Source organism: Bos indicus x Bos taurus, chromosome 2 (assembly GCF_003369695.1).
Source record: "Bos indicus x Bos taurus breed Angus x Brahman F1 hybrid chromosome 2, Bos_hybrid_MaternalHap_v2.0, whole genome shotgun sequence".
In the NCBI taxonomy this organism is placed as follows: Eukaryota; Metazoa; Chordata; class Mammalia; order Artiodactyla; family Bovidae; genus Bos; species Bos indicus x Bos taurus.
The window spans coordinates 56,477,793-56,497,300 of record NC_040077.1 but is presented as its reverse complement, the minus strand read 5'-3'; the positions used below and the strand labels follow the sequence as shown (position 1 = coordinate 56,497,300).

The 19,508-nt window shown below is 34.5% G+C and overlaps 1 protein-coding gene across 3 annotated transcripts in view; it reads right to left on the bottom strand.

Annotated features, from left to right (window-relative positions):
• LRP1B (LDL receptor related protein 1B) overlaps nt 1-19,508 on the bottom strand; it is a 2,173,551-nt gene that overhangs the window by 175,297 nt on the left and 1,978,746 nt on the right. For all 3 annotated transcript variants that reach the window (XM_027561670.1, XM_027561656.1, XM_027561663.1), the window contains 4 exons: nt 16,864-16,970; nt 9,966-10,095; nt 8,206-8,312; nt 7,733-7,865 (listed from right to left, as the gene is read on the bottom strand). In XM_027561670.1, the coding sequence (XP_027417471.1) occupies nt 7,733-7,865; nt 8,206-8,312; nt 9,966-10,095; nt 16,864-16,970 (477 nt within the window). The remainder of the gene's footprint in view (nt 1-7,732; nt 7,866-8,205; nt 8,313-9,965; nt 10,096-16,863; nt 16,971-19,508) is intronic.

Sequence of the window (19,508 nt, the reverse complement as noted above, 5' to 3'; positions counted from 1 at the left end):
ATATTGAGAATAAGATGATAGAATGAAGTTTTCTTTTAAAAAAAAATATTACTTGTTTTTTGTTTGGCTGTGCTGTGTCTTAGTTGCAGTGTGTGGAATCTAGTTCCTTGACCAGGGATCGAACCTGGGCCCCCTGCAATGGGAGCATTGAGTCTTAGTCATTGGACCACCAGAGAAGTCACTAGAATAAAGTTTTCTTCAATATAAATTTCCTTCCATTTCACATCATTTCTACATTATTGAGTGTAAAGAAACTTAGGTTTTAAATAGCACTAATTTTCGTTACCAAAAATTATGCTCTTCTGGGAAGAAAAGTTACTTTTAAAGTAATTTAATAATTCATTTGTATCTGAAAACTGACAAACTGAATCATTTAAACCAGAAAAACCAGTAAAACATTTTTATAGTCATAGAGAAACTACTAATTTCATAACAATTAGAAGTTGGTGGGTTTGACCCCTGGGTCGGGAAGCTCTTCTGGAGGAGGGCAGGGGGACCCACTTCAATATTCTTGCCTGAGAACCCCAGAGACAGAGGAGCCTGGCGGGCCACAGTCCATAGGGTCACAAAGAGTCAGGCACGACTGAAGCAACTTATAATGCATCCATGCATGCAGAAGTTGGTGATGTGGTGGAATACTGTGGTGTGTGCTTAGTCACTCAGTTGTGTATGACTCTGCAACCCAGGAACTGTAGCCTACCATGCTCTTCTGTTCATGGGGATTGTCCAGGCAAGAATACTGGAGTGGGTTGCCATGACCTCCTCTAGGGGATCTTCCCAACCCAAGGACTGAACCCAGGTCTCCTGCATTGCAGGCAGATTATTTAACATCTGAGCCACCAGGGAACTAGCTATTCTTATAAACACTGTACTATAGAATACTCTTACGAGCATTTTTAATTTATTTTAAAGAATATATCTTTACTTTCAATTTAATTTTTAATTTTTTGGCTGTACCACATGACATATGGGATCTTAATTCCTTGACCAGACCAGAGATTGAACCCATACCCCCTGCTTTGAAAACTCAGAGTCTTAATTACTGGGCCTCCAGGGAACTCCTTTGTGAGCATTTTTAAAATACTTGCATTCTTGCTCTTTTAAAAATTAAATAGAAAGCAGCAAGAATACAAGGACATTTGAACTTTAAATTGAATACATCTACCACAAGTAAAGAACACAGAGTACAAATAAACTTTAGTTATATATGTCTAGATACACAGCAATATATAGCAGAAACAGCAATGGTTAGGGAGTTAAGAACTTGCTTTGTTTTGCTTTGGAAAAGTGTATTAATTTCTATGGAGCTTAACATCTTCATATGTTACAAAAGAGGTATGATTAGGATTTATAAGACCATACTTTCAAAGAGTACCTGGGGAAACAACACAAAGAAATTTGATGGGAATGTAAAATGAAGATAAATGATTGCCTTCAGAGATTTATACTACCAACTTAAATTTCATATATAACATAAGAAATAGTGCTTCCATATTGACAAGATTTGATGGTTGAAGATGTTGACATGTTAAAAATGGATATGTTTGTTTATTAAAACATAGAGCTGCAGAGTGATACTGCTCATCCTTGCAAGCCTAGAAAAGTCCAAGAAAGAAGTATTGTTCATCTCGTGGATGTACTTTAGAGAGAATAATAACCCTAAGCTTGTTAGGGTCAATAAGCTCTTATTCTTTTGAGCTTTGACTTGCACACAAATCTCTAGTAATTCACTTTCAGTAGCAAAGATGTACTTTAGGAAATGGGGACAAAATCAGATTTGGGTTTTAGAATGACAACCTTAGCTACAGTGTGGAAAGTTTAAACATGAAAACAGGGAGAGTAAAGCTAAGACAAGAAAAAAGACCAGTTTGAAGAAGGCTTGCAGTCAATCAGAAAAGAACTGATGGTAACTTGATTTAGAGTAGTTGTTGATATATTTGAGAACTCTTCAGGAGGTAGAATCCTCAGGACCTGATGACAAACTTGATGAGGGGTAGAGGGAGATGAGTAGTCAAACACAGGACTCAATTTTTGGTTTATTCGGACCATTTGGTGAGTGCTGGCATTGTTCAATAAATAAAAGAGCATAGCATTTGGATCAGTATTAGTGGAAATAATGACATAATCCATTTAAGTTACTGGTAAGACAAGGATTTGGTGATATTTAACAGGCTAGTGGATAAACGTGTCCAAAATACAGGAAAGGTTTCTGACCTGTAAATGCATAGTTGAGAATGATCAGAATATAGATGTTACTTGAAATTTAGAAGATAACACAGAGGAAATTTGCCTTGAAAGATTAAATGAATAAAGCAAAACCTACAAAAAAGACTGAGAAGTAGCCATAGTGGTTGGATAAATATCTGAAAACTGTTCAAACAAGAAGGTAATAGTTAGCACATATAAATAATGCTAAGACAGTAGATTTAGTGAAGTGCTGGTGGGTTAAAGAAATGTTTGTAGTTGGTTATCATATATAAAGAGGTAATAGTTCCGAAGTTTGGCCTTAAAGGGAAGGAAGAAAAGAAGTTGGGTAAGTCAGACAGCTTGATTGCTTGTATGAAGTAAAACAGATATCGGAACAGGTATATAAATGCTTCTGAGAAGAATTCAGCAAATAAAGTAAGGTTGAGGATATGGCAGAGAGAAAAGGTAATTCATATAAGTTCTCTGAGAATCAAGAAAGTGTGAAGGATTTGAGATCTAAAACAAGTAAAAGGACTATCCTTAGACTGGAGATGAGACAAATCTATTTTAAGAGAAAAGAAGAAGGGCTAGGCATAAAAATAGGTAGCTTAATTAATTTTGTGTCCAGATGTTAAAATAAACTCATGATTTTTACTGCTGCTGTGAAGTAGAATGTGAGAAAGAAAATCAACTTTTTAAAAACCTGGTAGGATTAATGGTAGAGAGAGATGATTAAAAATATATAGGTAGAATGCTTAGAATCTTGAGTGATAGTTCAAGCTGAGACCAAGAATTTATAATGCTCTCAATCATAACTGTTCTAAGTTTTCCTACAAAATACTTGACAGAACTGGTACAGCTCACAGTGACATCCTTGAGCACTAACAAACTCTAAGATACAGATAGATTCAAGTCCTTAGTGAGTCCAGAATGATGAATTTCACCATGAGTCTTCTGACAGTTCAATATCTGGCATTGGGATGCCCCTTTCTTACAAACACTTGCAATGTTCAACTATACATGCTCAGAAAAGTCAGACATGTCTGACTTTTTGAGACCCTATGGACTGTAGCCTTCCAGGTTCCTCTGTCCATGGTATTTTCTTGACAAGAATACTGGAGTAGGTTGCCATTTTGCTCCAAATGTTCAGCTTTAAAATGCCCTAAACCTTAAAATAATCTCAATCATCAAAATCAACACAAGAAAACATATTGTCATTTAATAAATGTCTGAAAACAGACAAAAAAAGATAGCAAGAACAGTCTTTAGTATTAAACACATGAATAGCGGTATGAGGTAAGTGTTGGCTTAATTCAGTATCAAAATTCACAGGATATGAAATAGAGTTGTATTCTTTCGGAATAAAGATTCTAATGACACCACATTTTCCATTCTAAAATGGATGAAATTCAAACAGAATTTGTGAACATCCTTTGATTATTCAAAAAAAAAAAAAAAAAGATTGGTAGCACACCAGTTTTGTTAAAAGGAAAAATATGAGTTCCCAAAGGTTTTGAATTAGATAACATTATAATTGTCCCCATAAGAGTGTCAGACATTGCACTATTTTTATTAAGAAGAAGAGAAATACATATGAAATCATAATTATAACACAAAGGCAAAGGTTTTATGATAATTTACTAAAGGCTTCCCATTGTACTAGGAACAATTTGCATTTTAAAAAACGCATCAAGGGGTTCCAAGATATCCTAACTTAAAAAGCCTATTGTGAAATGGCAGGAAGCACACATAAACAATTTAAAATAGGCATAATTTAAAGAGATTAATTGGATTAAAATTCCAGTTTCCTAGTCATGTTCTTGATCAGCTCAATAGGAGGTTATTAGAAAAATAGAAACAAGCATTGTAATTAACAATAACCTATATGTCTAAATTTAATTGAGCTCTTGGCAATTTCATAGAAATCTGGACAAATATATCATCACAGAAAATAAGAATCAAGGGTTCTCATCTTAATTAGGGTTGAGATAAGCTTAAATGTATGATGAAATTTGATAGCTTCTATAATTAGAAGCTAATAATTGCTAAAAAGACTATCTTTTCCATCAAAATTGGTATAAAGTGTAAAGTTTGAAAGCTCAGGCCAATACAAACACCAAATTTCCTTGGGGTAACATGTTCTACCTTTAAAAATGTGAATGCTGCTTTTATTTATTTATTTCTTTGCTTATGAATCTATGTTTTATTGTAAAAATATTACTCAGAAACATGTATACATGTCAGTGAGATATTAGTACTGTATTAAATTTTACATTTTGATCACCAATTAGAGAAGTTAGTTTCATGAATAGATGCATTTTGTAAAGCTGAGATTCTTATAACCCTAGAAGCAAGTGTTACTTCCCTCATCAGGTATCCAACTATTTCAAATATCAAGGGCTTGAAGCAAAGATCTGCTGGAAATTTTATAATTAAAAATAAATCACCAATGAAGAGAGGCAGCATCTCATAAATATTGTGTTTTTGTTAAACTAATAGTTCAATTTTATTTGCTTACAGATTTTAAGTTTATTAGTTTGAGTCCAATTTTGTTAAAAATTATTTATCATTTTGAAGTCTTAAAATATCACTTTGTCAATTTTAGATTTTCACTTTTCTGGTTAAGGCTACTTCAGATATAAAAGGTATCAAACTGCCCAAAAATACTTTGGAGCTGTTGCTACATAGACAGTGTGTCCTTTTAAAGGATCGTCTGCATTTTGACTTACATTAGCTGATCAAATATTAATTTTTAAAAAATTATCAAAAGTTAGGTATTGCATTAATAAAAGAATCCATCTCAAAATGTGAACATGAACCTTGACAGTGATTCCATAATATTAGGGGTTTCTTTCCTTTTAAAGTAAACCAGTAAAATTGATTCACAAGGTAAATGTTCCATGTTTATCCTGTAGCTCTCTTACCTTCAACCCCTCAACACTTAGCCTCTGTTAGCTCATGTGTCCATATTTAAGATGAATGGAAGTAACATGTAACAGAAGAGATGCATATTCTGGCATTTTATTTCTTCAATGTCTTGAAGTGCTTTTATCCAATACTTAAACCAATTCCTGGAAGCAATCAAATGCTAGAAATTTGAACTTGGTCATATCCATATAGGATCAAACCACCAAGATATTTCACTGAAATTTAATTACCTGGGAGCAAGGAATCCAGGAAATGTTACACGCAGCCATAGAGAGGGGAGAGAAAATTTGACATATTTCTAAATGGTTTAATTCAAAGTCCTCAGCTCTGTTTTTTAGTCAGTAAGTTTAAACATTTAATTGAGCCATTTTAAAATTGAAAGTTATCCCAGATTTCAAAAGCTATGTTTAATGTTTTACTTTAATATTTGATTTTTAACCTAGAATTCTTTGTTTAAACACATTTGTATGAAATCCAATATTTAAAAAGTAACTAAATTCTAACAGAATTGTCCCCAACTCCGTACCCTCCCAGGTACAGATTCACTCTCTAGGTATTTCTACAGTTCTTGGAGAACTGGGGCTGGGCTTGATAGTATTAAAACATGAATACAGAAACTTCCATGGAGATAAAATAAGAAACAAGATTTCTTGCTCCCCATCATCTCAGTCAATTCTCTTTGCTATTACATAGTTCAAATCTTATCACCCTTTCCTTTTTTAATATTAGAAAACTCCTCAAAAGCCTTGGAAAATGCCTCAATATGCATAATATTAAAACTAAGTTCCACAGCATGACTTTTCAATTACTTGTGGCTCCAAAATGGATCAAGTTTCCCTCGCCTCTGTGACTTTGAACATAATGATCCCACTGCCTGGAATGTATTTCCACATTTTGTTTGTACAGAAACATATTCCAACAGGGAAATTCAGTCAAATGATACAGAAGGTGAAATGGGATCATTCTCTTATAACCCTGACTGCCAGGTTATGATATTTGTATCTAACCAAGAAGAGCTTTGAGTGAAGATTGACATAACCAGAGTTACACTTACATAAGATGAACATGGCAGCAGTGAGTAGGATGTATTGGTGACCAACTGGGTCACCAATAAGCCTACATAGGAAAAATGAGAAGAACAAGACTGGTGAGTGACTGAAGCTGAGGGGATGGAATTTATTAATGATAAAATACTAAATTATAAGAAATTTAATCTTGGACTTAAAGTCCTCCACTATGAGTTTTTGGTCCCAGAATGTTCACAAAGTTTGCTTTCTCCAGAGTAACCAATTACAGACAGCAAGTGTGAGAACGTAAGCAAAAGTAGAAACGGCTATTATGGAAGTTTAATCTTTTATGATTTTCTATAATGCACTTCAGATTCCAAATAAGAACTAGGGTTTCTTCTGCTGATATAATAATACTTTATCAGATTTGGAATAGAAATGTAGTAAATCATAAAGGTTTGATCTAATATTAAAGAAGGTAGAAGATATTTTTCCTTGACTGATTAGATATTTACAGGAGTAAATATTTTAGATCCATTTAAACTTTATAAACAGAGTGCTTGTTCAAACGCTTTACAACATATATCAATACTAACATCATCTCTGTTGATGTTTCAAATATTCTAAAATGTAAAGTTTAGAGGATCTTATAAGTAAAAATAAATTGTGTTAATTAATATATCTAACATTATGAAATTAATAAGAATGCTATAATTCATGGCCATTTTAAGATTCACCCTACAATTTCTTTGCTTTCCTCTTATTAACAGAAAAATAGCAATAATTTAATGTGGTGATTTGCAACTAAAAAGTTATATGTCAGGAAATATTTTCACATAACTAGAAAAGAATGATGCTATAAAATCAAGTTTCTTCCAGACTTCAATGTAGGTCGTTTTCTCAACCATATGGCAGGAAACAAATTTGGGGCCCAACCTACAACCTATCTATGATCTAGCATATTAGCATGTGTGATATAATACACCATATGTTGTTTCTATTCTTTCAGAAACAAGGCAAGCAATGTGGGAGGAAAAACGTGCCCAGAAAATACTTCGGTAGGAATGGCTATAGGGGATATGTTCCCTGACCTCTTCTCACATTTCCATCCCTGATCCAACATCTAGTCCAATGTCATACTCATAATAGATACTCAAAAAACACTTGTATTTTAGTTGTGTTTGTTATATGAAAATGGATTTATATTCTTGTCTGAAAATGATCCAGATTTTGCTTATTCAGAGCACTGTATTATGTGTTGAGAGGGTTTCCTGGTGGGTCAGTCAATAAAGAATTCGCTTGCAATGCAGGAGGCGGAGGTTTGATCCTTGGGTCAGGCAGATCCCCAGAAGAAGAAAATGGTTACCCACGCCAGTATTCTTGCCTGGGAAATCCCATGGCCTGAGGAGCTTGGCTACAGTACATAGGGTCGCAAGAGTCAGACACGACTTAGAGACTAAACCATCACTGCCATTATGTAATGAAACTAGAAAAGGAGAATCATTTTAATTATCTTATCTGCTGCCTTTAGCACATGATGTAAATATTCTGCACAGCATCTTAACTGCCATCCTCTTATTTGTAGACACACATATGCAATAGTACCTTACCTCTGTCACAGTTCTCTTCGTCACTGCCATCCACACAGTCATGAATTCCATCACAAAGCCATCTAATTGGAATACAGTGGGCTTTATTTCTGCATCGAAACTGATCTTCCTTACACTCAGTCACACAGTCCATCTGTTCAAATACAAATGGGGGCTGCAGTTTTAACTACTGATAATGATAGAGTCACAAGCAAAGTAAACATGCAACTGACAATACTGGAGATTTATTATGCTGTGTGGGCTTTGTTTTATTTTTAATTAATGAATATTGCCTTTGCGAAGGACAATACAGTTTGGTCTATGGGCAGCATGAAGATTCAGGCATTTGCTGAAATTACTGTATTCAATGTTCTCGTCTTGACATTTTAGACAGTGCTAAGAATCAAGATTCTGTCTCTCTATTGCTTATTACATTTGCTTTCTCAAATCTAATTCACATAATTCAGAGATTTTAATCAAAAGATAGATTTTACCTCATCTGAACCATCAGCACAGTCATATTCTCCATTGCATTTCAAAGATGCTGAAATGCATCCCCCACTGGCACATATATATTCACTTGACGAGCAAGTAGGAGAAGCTGAGTATAATAAAGTTGAGATTTAGATTTAGTGAACAGAATGAATGTTGATAGATAAAAGCATAAATAAGCATATGAAAATTACAGATAGCAATGAAAATAGTTTATACTGAATTATATTCAACATCTGATATTAAACACTGACTTAAAATGAGCTTTACAATATTTTTGTACTGTATTAAATATACCTCATGATGTAATGGTCTGTTCATAAGTATTCAACTCACTAAAGAAAAAAGGGCCGAGGGGGTGGGGGGAACCTCTCTATAACTTCTATTACTTTGATTGTTGAAGAGTTAAATATATTCTCTTATAATTTTGAATCTATTTAAAATACAAAAGCCTCAAATTATTTTCAAAATTGTAATAGGATTTAGTAAACTTTGAGGATATTATTAATATATGCATTGTATAAAGCTAAAAGTGAAAATCTTGGCATGGTCTCATAGACCCCATGGTATCTATTTGGCTATTTTGAAAAAAATATCATATTTATATAAGTTTTAAGAAGTCTTTTTTTTTTAACTTGGGGTTTTAAATATGAACATATGTATAATTAGCAGAGTCTGTAAAATTTGAAGCAATTCTTTTATGACATGGAAATATTTTAAATTGTAGATAAATAAGTTATAGCCAATACCTTATGTAATTAATTAACACAGGAATGATGATACCTTTCCATGTTGAGGGGCTTCGTTTGTTAAGCCTGCATTCAAATTCTGGGATTCTTGGCCTTGTATTAGATCACTAGGTAGCCAAATATACTTACGTAATGGCTTTGTGGTTTAAATTGCTGTGTCCTGGGATGCTAAAAAGCTTTTCCCTTAGGTTTTAATTCCTTTTAATTGGCAGTGGTTGCCTAGGGATCTGTATTAATGAGTCTGGGACTATGTCTGAATTCAGTAAGAACAGATGTGAACAGTTAGCAACGTGGACCATGGGCATGATCCTGGGCTATTAGTAAAGTGTGTGTGAGGTATCTGCAGTTCTGCCTTAGTCCCTCAAAATAATTATTACACTATGAAACTACTTACAACCATATACATGTGTGTGTGTGTATAATATGTTACAAAGTGATCTTCCCCAGTATTTTTTCCTGTAGAATAATGCTATTAAAATTCCCAAGTATAAAAGCTAACTAACTAACTATATATCTATATCTATATCTATATATTTAAAGTGATGTTTAAGGAATAGCAATATATGAACTGGGTATTTTTCCCCCTATACTCTTATTTTGAATCTTAATTTTTATTTTGGACCAAGATGTAAAAGAAATAACACCTTCTATATTCTATTTAATAATCTTAATTTCCGGAATTGAAACCTGACTTTTATCACACTTATAGTTTCAACCTTTTTCATTCCACTATCTTGGAAAAACAACTCCAAATGATATAGAAAAATATAGTGATCAGAAAATCAAATTTAAGGGAGTAATGCTTGTATCTGGAAATAATATCAATCTTGTCTAATAAAACACTTTCAAAACATACAGAAGGCACACCAATTAATTTATCTACAGATATTTCAGATTATTTCTTAAAAACAGCAAAATGTCATTATTTGCCACTGTTTTATACATATCTTTGCTGAAATTTAAATTCTGAGTTAAAACATTACTTAAATGAAATATTGTCTCAAGCATTTTACCTGGCTCACAGTTTTTCTCATCTTCTCCATATTTACAGTCTTCATGGCCATCACATTTCCATTTTGCTGATATACACTGACCATTGGAACACTGGAATTGATCTTTGGAACAACTTGTTTCACAATTTCTCTGACAAAAACAACACAAACATAATTAAAATTAAAATTTTAGATAAATGTCTTCAACCCCAAAAAACACATACAAGAATCTCAGATGATCACACTTAAGCTCATCACTATAAAACATTATAATCATTTTCCAGTTTCATTTGTCTCTATTAGTCATAATAAAACAGAGAAATATAAAAAGAACATAAATCCCATGGCTTCATCAAGTAATAAAGTTGCTCTGAGTGGATCATACTCCAAACAGACAGTTGTGGGGTAATGCAATTTTAATAGTTATAAATGACAATGAGAAATGTCAATAACCTCAGATATGCAGATGAAACCACCCTTACGGCAGAAAGCGAAGAGGAACTAGAGAGCCTCTTGATGAAGATGAAAGAGAAGGTTGAAAAAGCTGGTTTAAAACTCAACATTCAAAAAAAGAAGATCATGGCATCCAGTCCCACCACTTCTTGAAAATAGATGGGGAAACGATGGAAAGAATGACAGACTTTATTTTCTTGGGGTCCAAAATCATTGCAGATGGTGACTGCAGCCATGAAATTAAAAGACACTTGCTCCTTGGAAGAAAATCTATGACCAACCTAGACAGCACATTAAAAAGCAGAGACATTACTTTGCCAACAAAAGTCCATCTAGTCAAAGCTATGGTTTTTCCAGTAGTCATGCATGGATGTGAGAGTTGGACCATAAAGAAAGCTAAGTGCCGAAGAACTGATGCTTTAGAACTGTGATGCTGGAGAAGACTCTTGAGAGTCCCTTGGACTACAGGGAGATCCAACCAGTCAATCCTAAAGGAAATCAATGTTGACTATTCATTGGAAGCACTGATGCCAAAGCTCCATTACTTTGATGTGAAGAACTGACTCATTGGAAAAGACCCTGATGCTGGGAAAGATTGAAGGCAGGAGGAGAAAGGGACGGCAGAGGATGAGATGGCTGGATGGCATCACCGACTCAATGGACATGAGTTTGAGCAAGCTCTGGGAGCTGGTGATTGACAGGGAAGCCAGGCATGCTGCAGCCCATGGGGTCACAAAGAGTTGGACATAACCGAGGGACTGAACTGAAGTGACAACGATGATTGTGGGGAAATAAAAAGGCTAAAAGATATTTCTAATCAGTATAGCCAGTTCCTTGGGAATGGGGTGAAAAGATTAATGTGAAACAAGAAAAAATCCTAGGGTAATTCTGTCTTGCATCAACAAAACTTCCCCTGTGTTATTTCTTCCCCCTATCCCCACTTTTCTCCCTCTGTCCTTGTTCTTTCATACTTTGCTGTTCATATTCCTTTTCCATTCTTCTGCTATTTGTTCTTAGAGAACTGTGAAATGAACTGCCAGAATTGTCATTTTTGGCTAGCTAGCATCCAGATTTTATTTGGAAATCAAACAAGATAGTAGTGATGCCTTTGGGGGCCTTTCAGTTCTTTATATGAGATCAATGAAAGGGAAATTAGAAATTCACTTTCCTTGGGTCTGACCACTCTGGTTGAAATGGGATGCTCCAGTGAAATGTCTTGCTGAGATGATATTTTTCTGTTGTTTAGCAGTTTCTATTGTTGCCGAGATTTACTTGTCTGTTCTTTTCACAAAAGGTGCAGCACTCTTACAGCTTGTGAAACTTCCAGTGAATGAAGCATATGAACTGTTACTCCCTGCTTTTTCTCAGTTTCATCCCATGTAAGAAATAAGAGCTTATTTTCTGAATTCCTATAGTTTTCTCTTTGCTGATGACAGTTTAATTAGACTGCCTGCTATATAACTGATTTTCTTCTTTCCTTCCCCACTTCTTTTCCCAAGTATTGAAGATTTACCATTTACTAGAGTTTCTTAAATAATAATGTTGGTAAAACTGGCTAAGTGTTACTCACTGTGATGTCAGACTCTTTATGACTGCATGGACTGTAGCCTGTCAGGCTTCCCTGATTGTAGCCTGTTAGGCTCCCCTGTCCATGGGATTCTCCAGGCAAGAATTCTGGAGTGGGTTGCCATTTCCTTCTCCAGGTGGTCTTCCAACCCAGGGATTGAACCTGAGTGTCCTGCAAGAGTTTCTTAAATAATAATGTAAATAAAAGGATGATTCCTCCCTGTATTTGGTAAATTCAGTTCAGTTCAGTTCAGTCACTGAGTTGTGTCTGACTCTTTGCGACCCCATGAATCGCAGCACACCAAGCCTCCCTATCCATCACCAACTCCCGGACACCAATGGACACCAAATCTATGTCCATTGAGTCAGTGATGCCATCCAGCCATCTCATCCTCTGTCGTCCCCTTCTTCTCCTGCCCCCAATACTTCCCAGCATTAAGGTCTTTTCCAATGAGTCAACTCTTCACATGAGGTGGCCAAAGTACTGGAGTTTCAGCTTCAACATCAGTCCTTCCAATGAGCACCCAGGAGACCTCCTTGCAGTCCAAGGGACTCTCAAGAGTCTTCTCCAACACCACAGTTCAAAAGCATCAAGTCTTCGGCTCTCAGCTTTCTTCACAGTCCAACTCTCACATCCATACATGACCACTGGAAAAACCATAGCCTTGACTAGATGGACCTTTGTTGGCAAGGTAATGTCTCTGCTTTTAAATATGCTATCTAGGTTGGTCATAATTTTCCTTCCAAGGAGTAAGCGTCTTTTAATTTCATGGCTGCAATCACCATCTGCAGTGATTTTGGAGCCCCCCAAAATAAAGTCTGACACTGTTTCCACTGTTTCCCCATCTATTTCCCATGAAGTGATGGGACCATGTAAACTCATAGACTAATAGAAGACCAGCATTTTAACCAACAATTTCAATAAAATATACTGCCAAAATAAATGAATATGCTTCAAAAACATGAGTTCATAAGGGTTTTAAGAAAGACTTCACAGAGGAATTTTAAACAGAATGAAACTAAGAAAATATTTTTCACACATAAGGATAAATAGAACTGTGATGTATCCAAGGGGTGAGCTATGTAATGGTGAATGACATTGGAAAAATAGCCCATGTACTGGTCATGAGGAAGTAATTTCAGATTTTGTTCACCACTTTCCTTTTCCATGTCCATTACTGTACCTGGGACATTTAAGAAGTAAGTATTCCATTAAAATTTGCTGAATAGATGATCGAATGAATGAAGTAGCAAATGTAGAAAATGAGGAATATATATTAAAATATTTTGTAATTTATGGCAACCCACTCCAGTATTCTTGCCTGGAGAATTCTATGAACAGAGGAGCCTGGCTGGCTACAGTCCATAGAGTTACAAAGAGCCAGACGTGACTAAAGCAACAGCATATATGTACCGCACGTATACACAGGATAGAAATAGTGTCTATGAATCAAGAACCTAATATCATGCAATGATTATAATAACTGCTCAGTATATTTTGTAGAATTAATTAATGTTTTTCTCAGCAATAGGGCTAATTCAAGTAAAGGAGCTTAGTAATCAGTGACACTGTTCTATCTGTATTGACAATAACACAGAAGGTAATACTTCCGGATATTTTTTCTACCTTCAGAAGAGTTTAATTTATAATATACTGCATATAGTTGATGCATGTGTCTGTGTCTATATTTGTGGGGTTTTTAATCATTATCTTAGACATCTTAAAACACACAGGAAAACAGAGAGAACAGAATAATAAAACCCATGTGCTCATCATGCATATTTAACAATTATCCACACTTAGCTATTCATGTTTCATAAGCCTCTCTCCCAGTTTATTTATATTTTGAACTTTAACATAATGACAATAGCTTCAGAAAATTAATACTATGATGGTATTAATAGAAAATTTTTAAAGTTATTCCCAATCCACTTTAAAAATTTCCTAATTTTCTCAACTGTAGAAAAATACTGTTTGATAAATGAAAAATCTAAAAGAACCTATACATTGAATTTGATTTGAGTTTCTTTTAATGTATAACTCTTTTTTGAATGCCATTTACTACTTGGGAAAAACAGGTCATTTGCTCTATAGAATGTCTCACATTCTGAATTTGGCTAAGTAAATACTAATAAAGTTACTTAGAAACCTCCAAAGTAACAATTGAGCTTTTTGTTTAAATATTATTATCAACTCATATATTTGTATACATTATTATATTTCAATACATTACAGTCATTTTTTATTTTCTTTCTAAGGCTCAAATTGTCCCTTTTGTATGTAGAAAACCCTGCAATTTTGCTCCTATGTATTTTGGACACTATCCCAATAGTCTTGTTTTCTGGCTTTACAAGATGTTAGTGGCTCATTTTGTCAATTTCCATTCACAGATCTAGAATTAAACATTTCTCAACGGAGTTTTGATTCTGTTAATTGGGTAATGTAGTTAGAGGTCATGATATGAATGCTAGAGATAGTCTTTAAAGCTGGGATGTCATTGGTTTTAGGATTTTTCAGTGGCAGAGCTAAAAACATATTTTTAAAAACAGAAAAATAAATCAAGATCTCAAGCTGATACTTTTGAATTTAATTACAGGGTTTTTATTTACTTGCATTTTTTCTACGTTCATATCTCCTTTATTTTACTTAAAAATTTTGAGTGTTAGTAATTTTAAAATAATTTTACATTGGAACTACTGTACTCTCTAAGACACAAATTTCAAATTAGCAAAACCAATGTTATTTAAAAAACACATGTATGAATATAATTTAAGATTCTTTTGCATTTCTTTTGGTTCTTACAATATGTTATACTGGACACAGAGGTCAAATATATTCTAAATTCACTTTAAATAGTTCTTCTCTGTGTTTGCCACTAACCTGATACACAATTACATTGATCCAAGTTTTTGATTTAATGTTTTGGCTGAAAATTAAGAAAGTAATTCAGTTAACATTCATACAAAAAGTAATCCTTACAATTTTCTCTTTTGTTCCCAGTATAAGAATATCCTGTATGTAATTATGCTTTCTAGCCATCTGTTCAGCTCACTTTTTTGTTTGTTGACAATGCAACCCGTCATTCCAGATTTTATAAAGGAAACAGAAATCAACTGCCTGTAATGTTAGCCACTTAATTACATATAGACAGTATCAAAAGTCCATAAATGTGGAGAAAGACTACCTTTAAGAGAGTTAATTTCATTCCCTAGGGATATTAGCATAAAAATATATGGATAGTGGAGATATATTCAGCCACCAAGAATTGCATCCATTAACCTATAGCATGAGAGAAACAGCATGGATAAGGATGTCTACTTTCACATGAATAACATTTAGAAAAAAGAAGTGTTTAATTTTGTTTATGTATGTTGGACATCTAGTGAAAAACATGCAAGATGAAATCACAAGCCTTCAGTAATATATCCCCACCTTTTGATGTTTCACAATTACATGGTGCTGTTGGAATATATATATATTTTTAAAGAAAACAAAGACAAAACATTTTAATGGTATGGAAGAATTTATATGAAATATATTTTCCTGATTGTGAAACATTTAATAAAATTCTGAATAAATATAGATACTAAGTAAATATGTAGCTGGGAATTGTAAGACTTTAACTTCTCTGTGGATTTTTAAAAATTTTGTTTGACTTGTTTTGTGACTAGCCCAATCAACAGAAGTAATATTTTTCACCTTCTCCTAAGAGACCTTTGCAGCCTCAAGTTTTAAGGTTTCAGACCTTCAGGTGAGAAATAAAGTGCATTAGGTTCCAAAATCTAGACTTGTACATGATTAGGGGGACTTTTCCAAAATAGTGAGAGAATGGGGAAGAATTGTCCAATCTTGATAAGACTCCCTGAAGGTTGGGGAATATCTGGTTTGTGTGGATTCTATAACTAGTAGAGACCTTCAGGGTCTTCTGAAGAGGCAGGTAATCAGTGGATACTGGAGGAAGCTGAACTTGAAACACAGAAATCTCCAGAGCACCTGGGAAGATTCTTCCCAAGTCGATAGTCAGTGGGAGGCCCTTTTTGAAGCTGAGTACATATTCGTGTCAATCAGAGTAGCAGAAGTCTAGGCAGTCATTGTGCGTCAGGAGGAGCCATGGTGGCCACTGAGGACCAGAGACCTCATTTTCCCTTCTGTGGCTGGACTTGATTGTACAAGTGCTGCATTCCTGATAGTAACATGAAAAATCACTAACTGAGAAAACCATGTAAAGTGACTATTACTGTGTGTCATGTATTATTTTTTAAAGCATCATGGAGTAATTAATATCTGAAACCCCAATACACAGATGCATAAATGATAAATTGTGTGAAGGTTTATATAATATTAGCACAACCTGAGATTACAGAATTATCCAGAGAAATTCTAAACTTCTTAACTGTGTGTACATAGAACTTATTATAAATGGATTGTGAGTCATCATCTAAGCAAAGCTAAATCTGCAGTTTCATAAAAATTGATGACCCACATCTAAGTCTGTAAGACTATATCTACTGAAGAAGGAGTCTGGGGAGAACAAACTGTTTAAAATGCATAAAAATATTAGTCCTGACTATAAATACTGCAGCAAATTTACGAACAAATTCACAGATGGCAAAGGCATCAGCTATAGGGAATAGGGTTTCCAAACATCTTATTCCCAATCCAGCCATTCACTACTTGAGGTAAAACAGACTATAAAATTAACTGTCAATAGTAGCACAAGAGCTATTCCCTGTGCTGGATGTGTGCAGCACAGAGCATAGATATAATACATATCTTAGTGTGTCAGAAGCAAAGTGCATTCAGAGCTGTCCCTGTCACACTCATTGAATGGAATAATAATTATGAATGAAATTTTAAGGAACCACTTTATTTTTTGTTTGATTTCTCAAAAACGCCTACCTCATCCGAGCCATCTGCACAATCAAAATCTCCATCACACCAAAACCTTGAAGAAACACAGTCCCCGTTGGCACAGAGAAAATCTTTCAGTGTACAGGTCTGTGGCTCTGGGGACAGAAAAATAGCACAAGTTTATTCTATTACATGCAACTTCATTCTAAAATTTATATGACATACCACGTGAGGTAGCATTGAGAAAAAAGAAGTTAGCCAGGCAGAACCAATAAATTGTTTATAAAAAAAAAAGAGAAACATTTCATGAAGCATCTGTGGTATATAATATAATGATTTTTCACATTTATTTTTGAAGTCATGAATAGAAAGTGGCATTAGATACAAATTGAAAAAAATGCAAAAGATAAATAGCTTACTGTTTAATGAAAATCCAGTAGCAAAGTAAAAGAAAAGGCATAAAAATCTACATATTAAAGTAAAACAACAATTTTTCCAGTTGAAATTCTAAATCATATTATGCATTTACTTAAAGGATGTAAGACATTTTGTTACTCTCTATGGGTACACAGGACTATTTATTAACTGAAGAGTCTAAACTTTGGTTCATGACTTTTTATTATGTATTCTAATGACTTTCTAATTCTTCAATTCTGTCCCTGGAAAATTCAGAGCTCCTAGAACTAAAAGGATATGTGGAGATATTATTGGACATGATTGAAGGAGATTCTTTTTTGAAAACGGCCTATTTATTTATGCAGTTATTTGCTTATGCCTTAACCTCATTTACCTGCCATTTCAGATAATTTGCTAACTGTTAATTTAATTATGCTTCACCATGTTCCATATAGGACCTAAGCCAAATATTGTGACTTGTTATTTGGCTCAACTCCTGTGCAGGATATGTTTCATCTGGACAATAAAGCAGGAGTGCAGAAATTTTCCCTAACAAGTAATCAGTATAACTGCTGACCGTCACCTCTTGCTTGGTTTTGATTCTCTAAACAGAACTGATATCTGGCATGATGAGAGACCCTCCTTACCCCTCTCATTAACTGTATTTACAACGGTCCTGTTTCACACACAATAATATTCTTGTTCAGGTAAAACAGAAATTGGCAACAGAAATAAAATTTAAAGAATATTCATATGAAGCATAATTTCTACATAAAGATTCTGCATAATTCAGCCAGTATTTAAATATCACTCTATGCAATCACTCGGGTTCTCACTATAGGGTAACATATGAATGTTTGATATCATGAAGGCTCTTACATTTCTATATAAATATCCCTTCTGAGAACACTGGAAGAACTTTGAAAAATGTAATATGTATTGAACATTTTGTTCTGTTCTGGGTCTTTATTTTAAAAATGTGAACTTCTGGCTATGAATAAGATAAGATGCTTATCAATAGAATGAAAAAGAGCCACTAAGTGGAGGGTCTCCCTCATTTTTAAATACTCCTTTGTTTAGACAGCATGACAAGAACAGTTTCTCTTTTAGTCTTTGTACTATATTCGTATATATGACACTTTAATTTTAAAAACAACTTAATTAATAGTAATATTGATAACTATAACAATAATACAAAAATACCAGCTACTGAGTGTTCATTGGAAGGACTGATGATGAAGCTGAAACTCCAATACTTTGGCCACTTGTTGTGAAGAGCTGACTCATTTGAAAACACCCTGATGCTGGGAAAGATTAAGGACAGGAGGAGAAGGGGATGACAGAGGACGAGATAGTTGGACGGCATCACCAACTCAATGGGCATGAGTTTGGGTAAACTCCGGGAGATGGTGATGGACAGGGAGGCTTGGCGTGCTGCAGTCCATGGGGTCACAGAGTGGGACATGACTGAGTGACTGCACTGAACTGAACTGAACCAGCTACTGATATTTTGTTTGCTGTTAAGCACTAGGTGAAGATAATGCCAAATAGTTGAATTAGCTCACCAGTTAATGTTAACAATTCTATAAGATAGGTGGGCTTCTCTGGTGGCTCAGACGGTTAAAGACTCTGCACGCAAGAAGGAGACCTGGGTTCGACCCCAGGGTCAGGAAGATCCCCCGGAGAAGGGAATGACATAAGTTAGGTATTATTGTTGGACCCTTTTTTAGATGAGTAAATTGAAGCAGAGAGAGGAAAAAACTTACTCCAAATCACCCAGCAGGTAAAAGAGCTAGTATTAAACTTGAATCTAGATAACCTGACACCGGGATCTATATTTTTACTGCAAAGCTGTATCATTGCCTCCCATACTACTGAGGAAGTAATAAGTGTTCACATATTACAGGGATTGACATTAAAGCCCTTGAAAAGTCAAGTTAATTGTCCAAGGCACACAGCTAGCAATGTCGACTTTACAGTAATAATAAAAGAAAACCCTTTTCCTCTTTGTATCCACCCATGCTGAATCTGTTTCACTCTCCTTCCATTTGCAGAAACACGTGGTTTTATTCTCAGGGAAAATAAATTCTATTAAATAAATAAATAAATAAATAGATGCTCAATTTTTGAATAATGGTGAATAACATTGGATATTAAATACTAAGCAGACAGTGCCTTTAAAATGTATTATATTTAGATATTTAAAAAATAGCAGTACAATCTTTAATTTCATGATTTGAGGGTATTGAAATATGATAATTCTTCCTTTAATATTCTCATTTGCTTTTATTCTAATT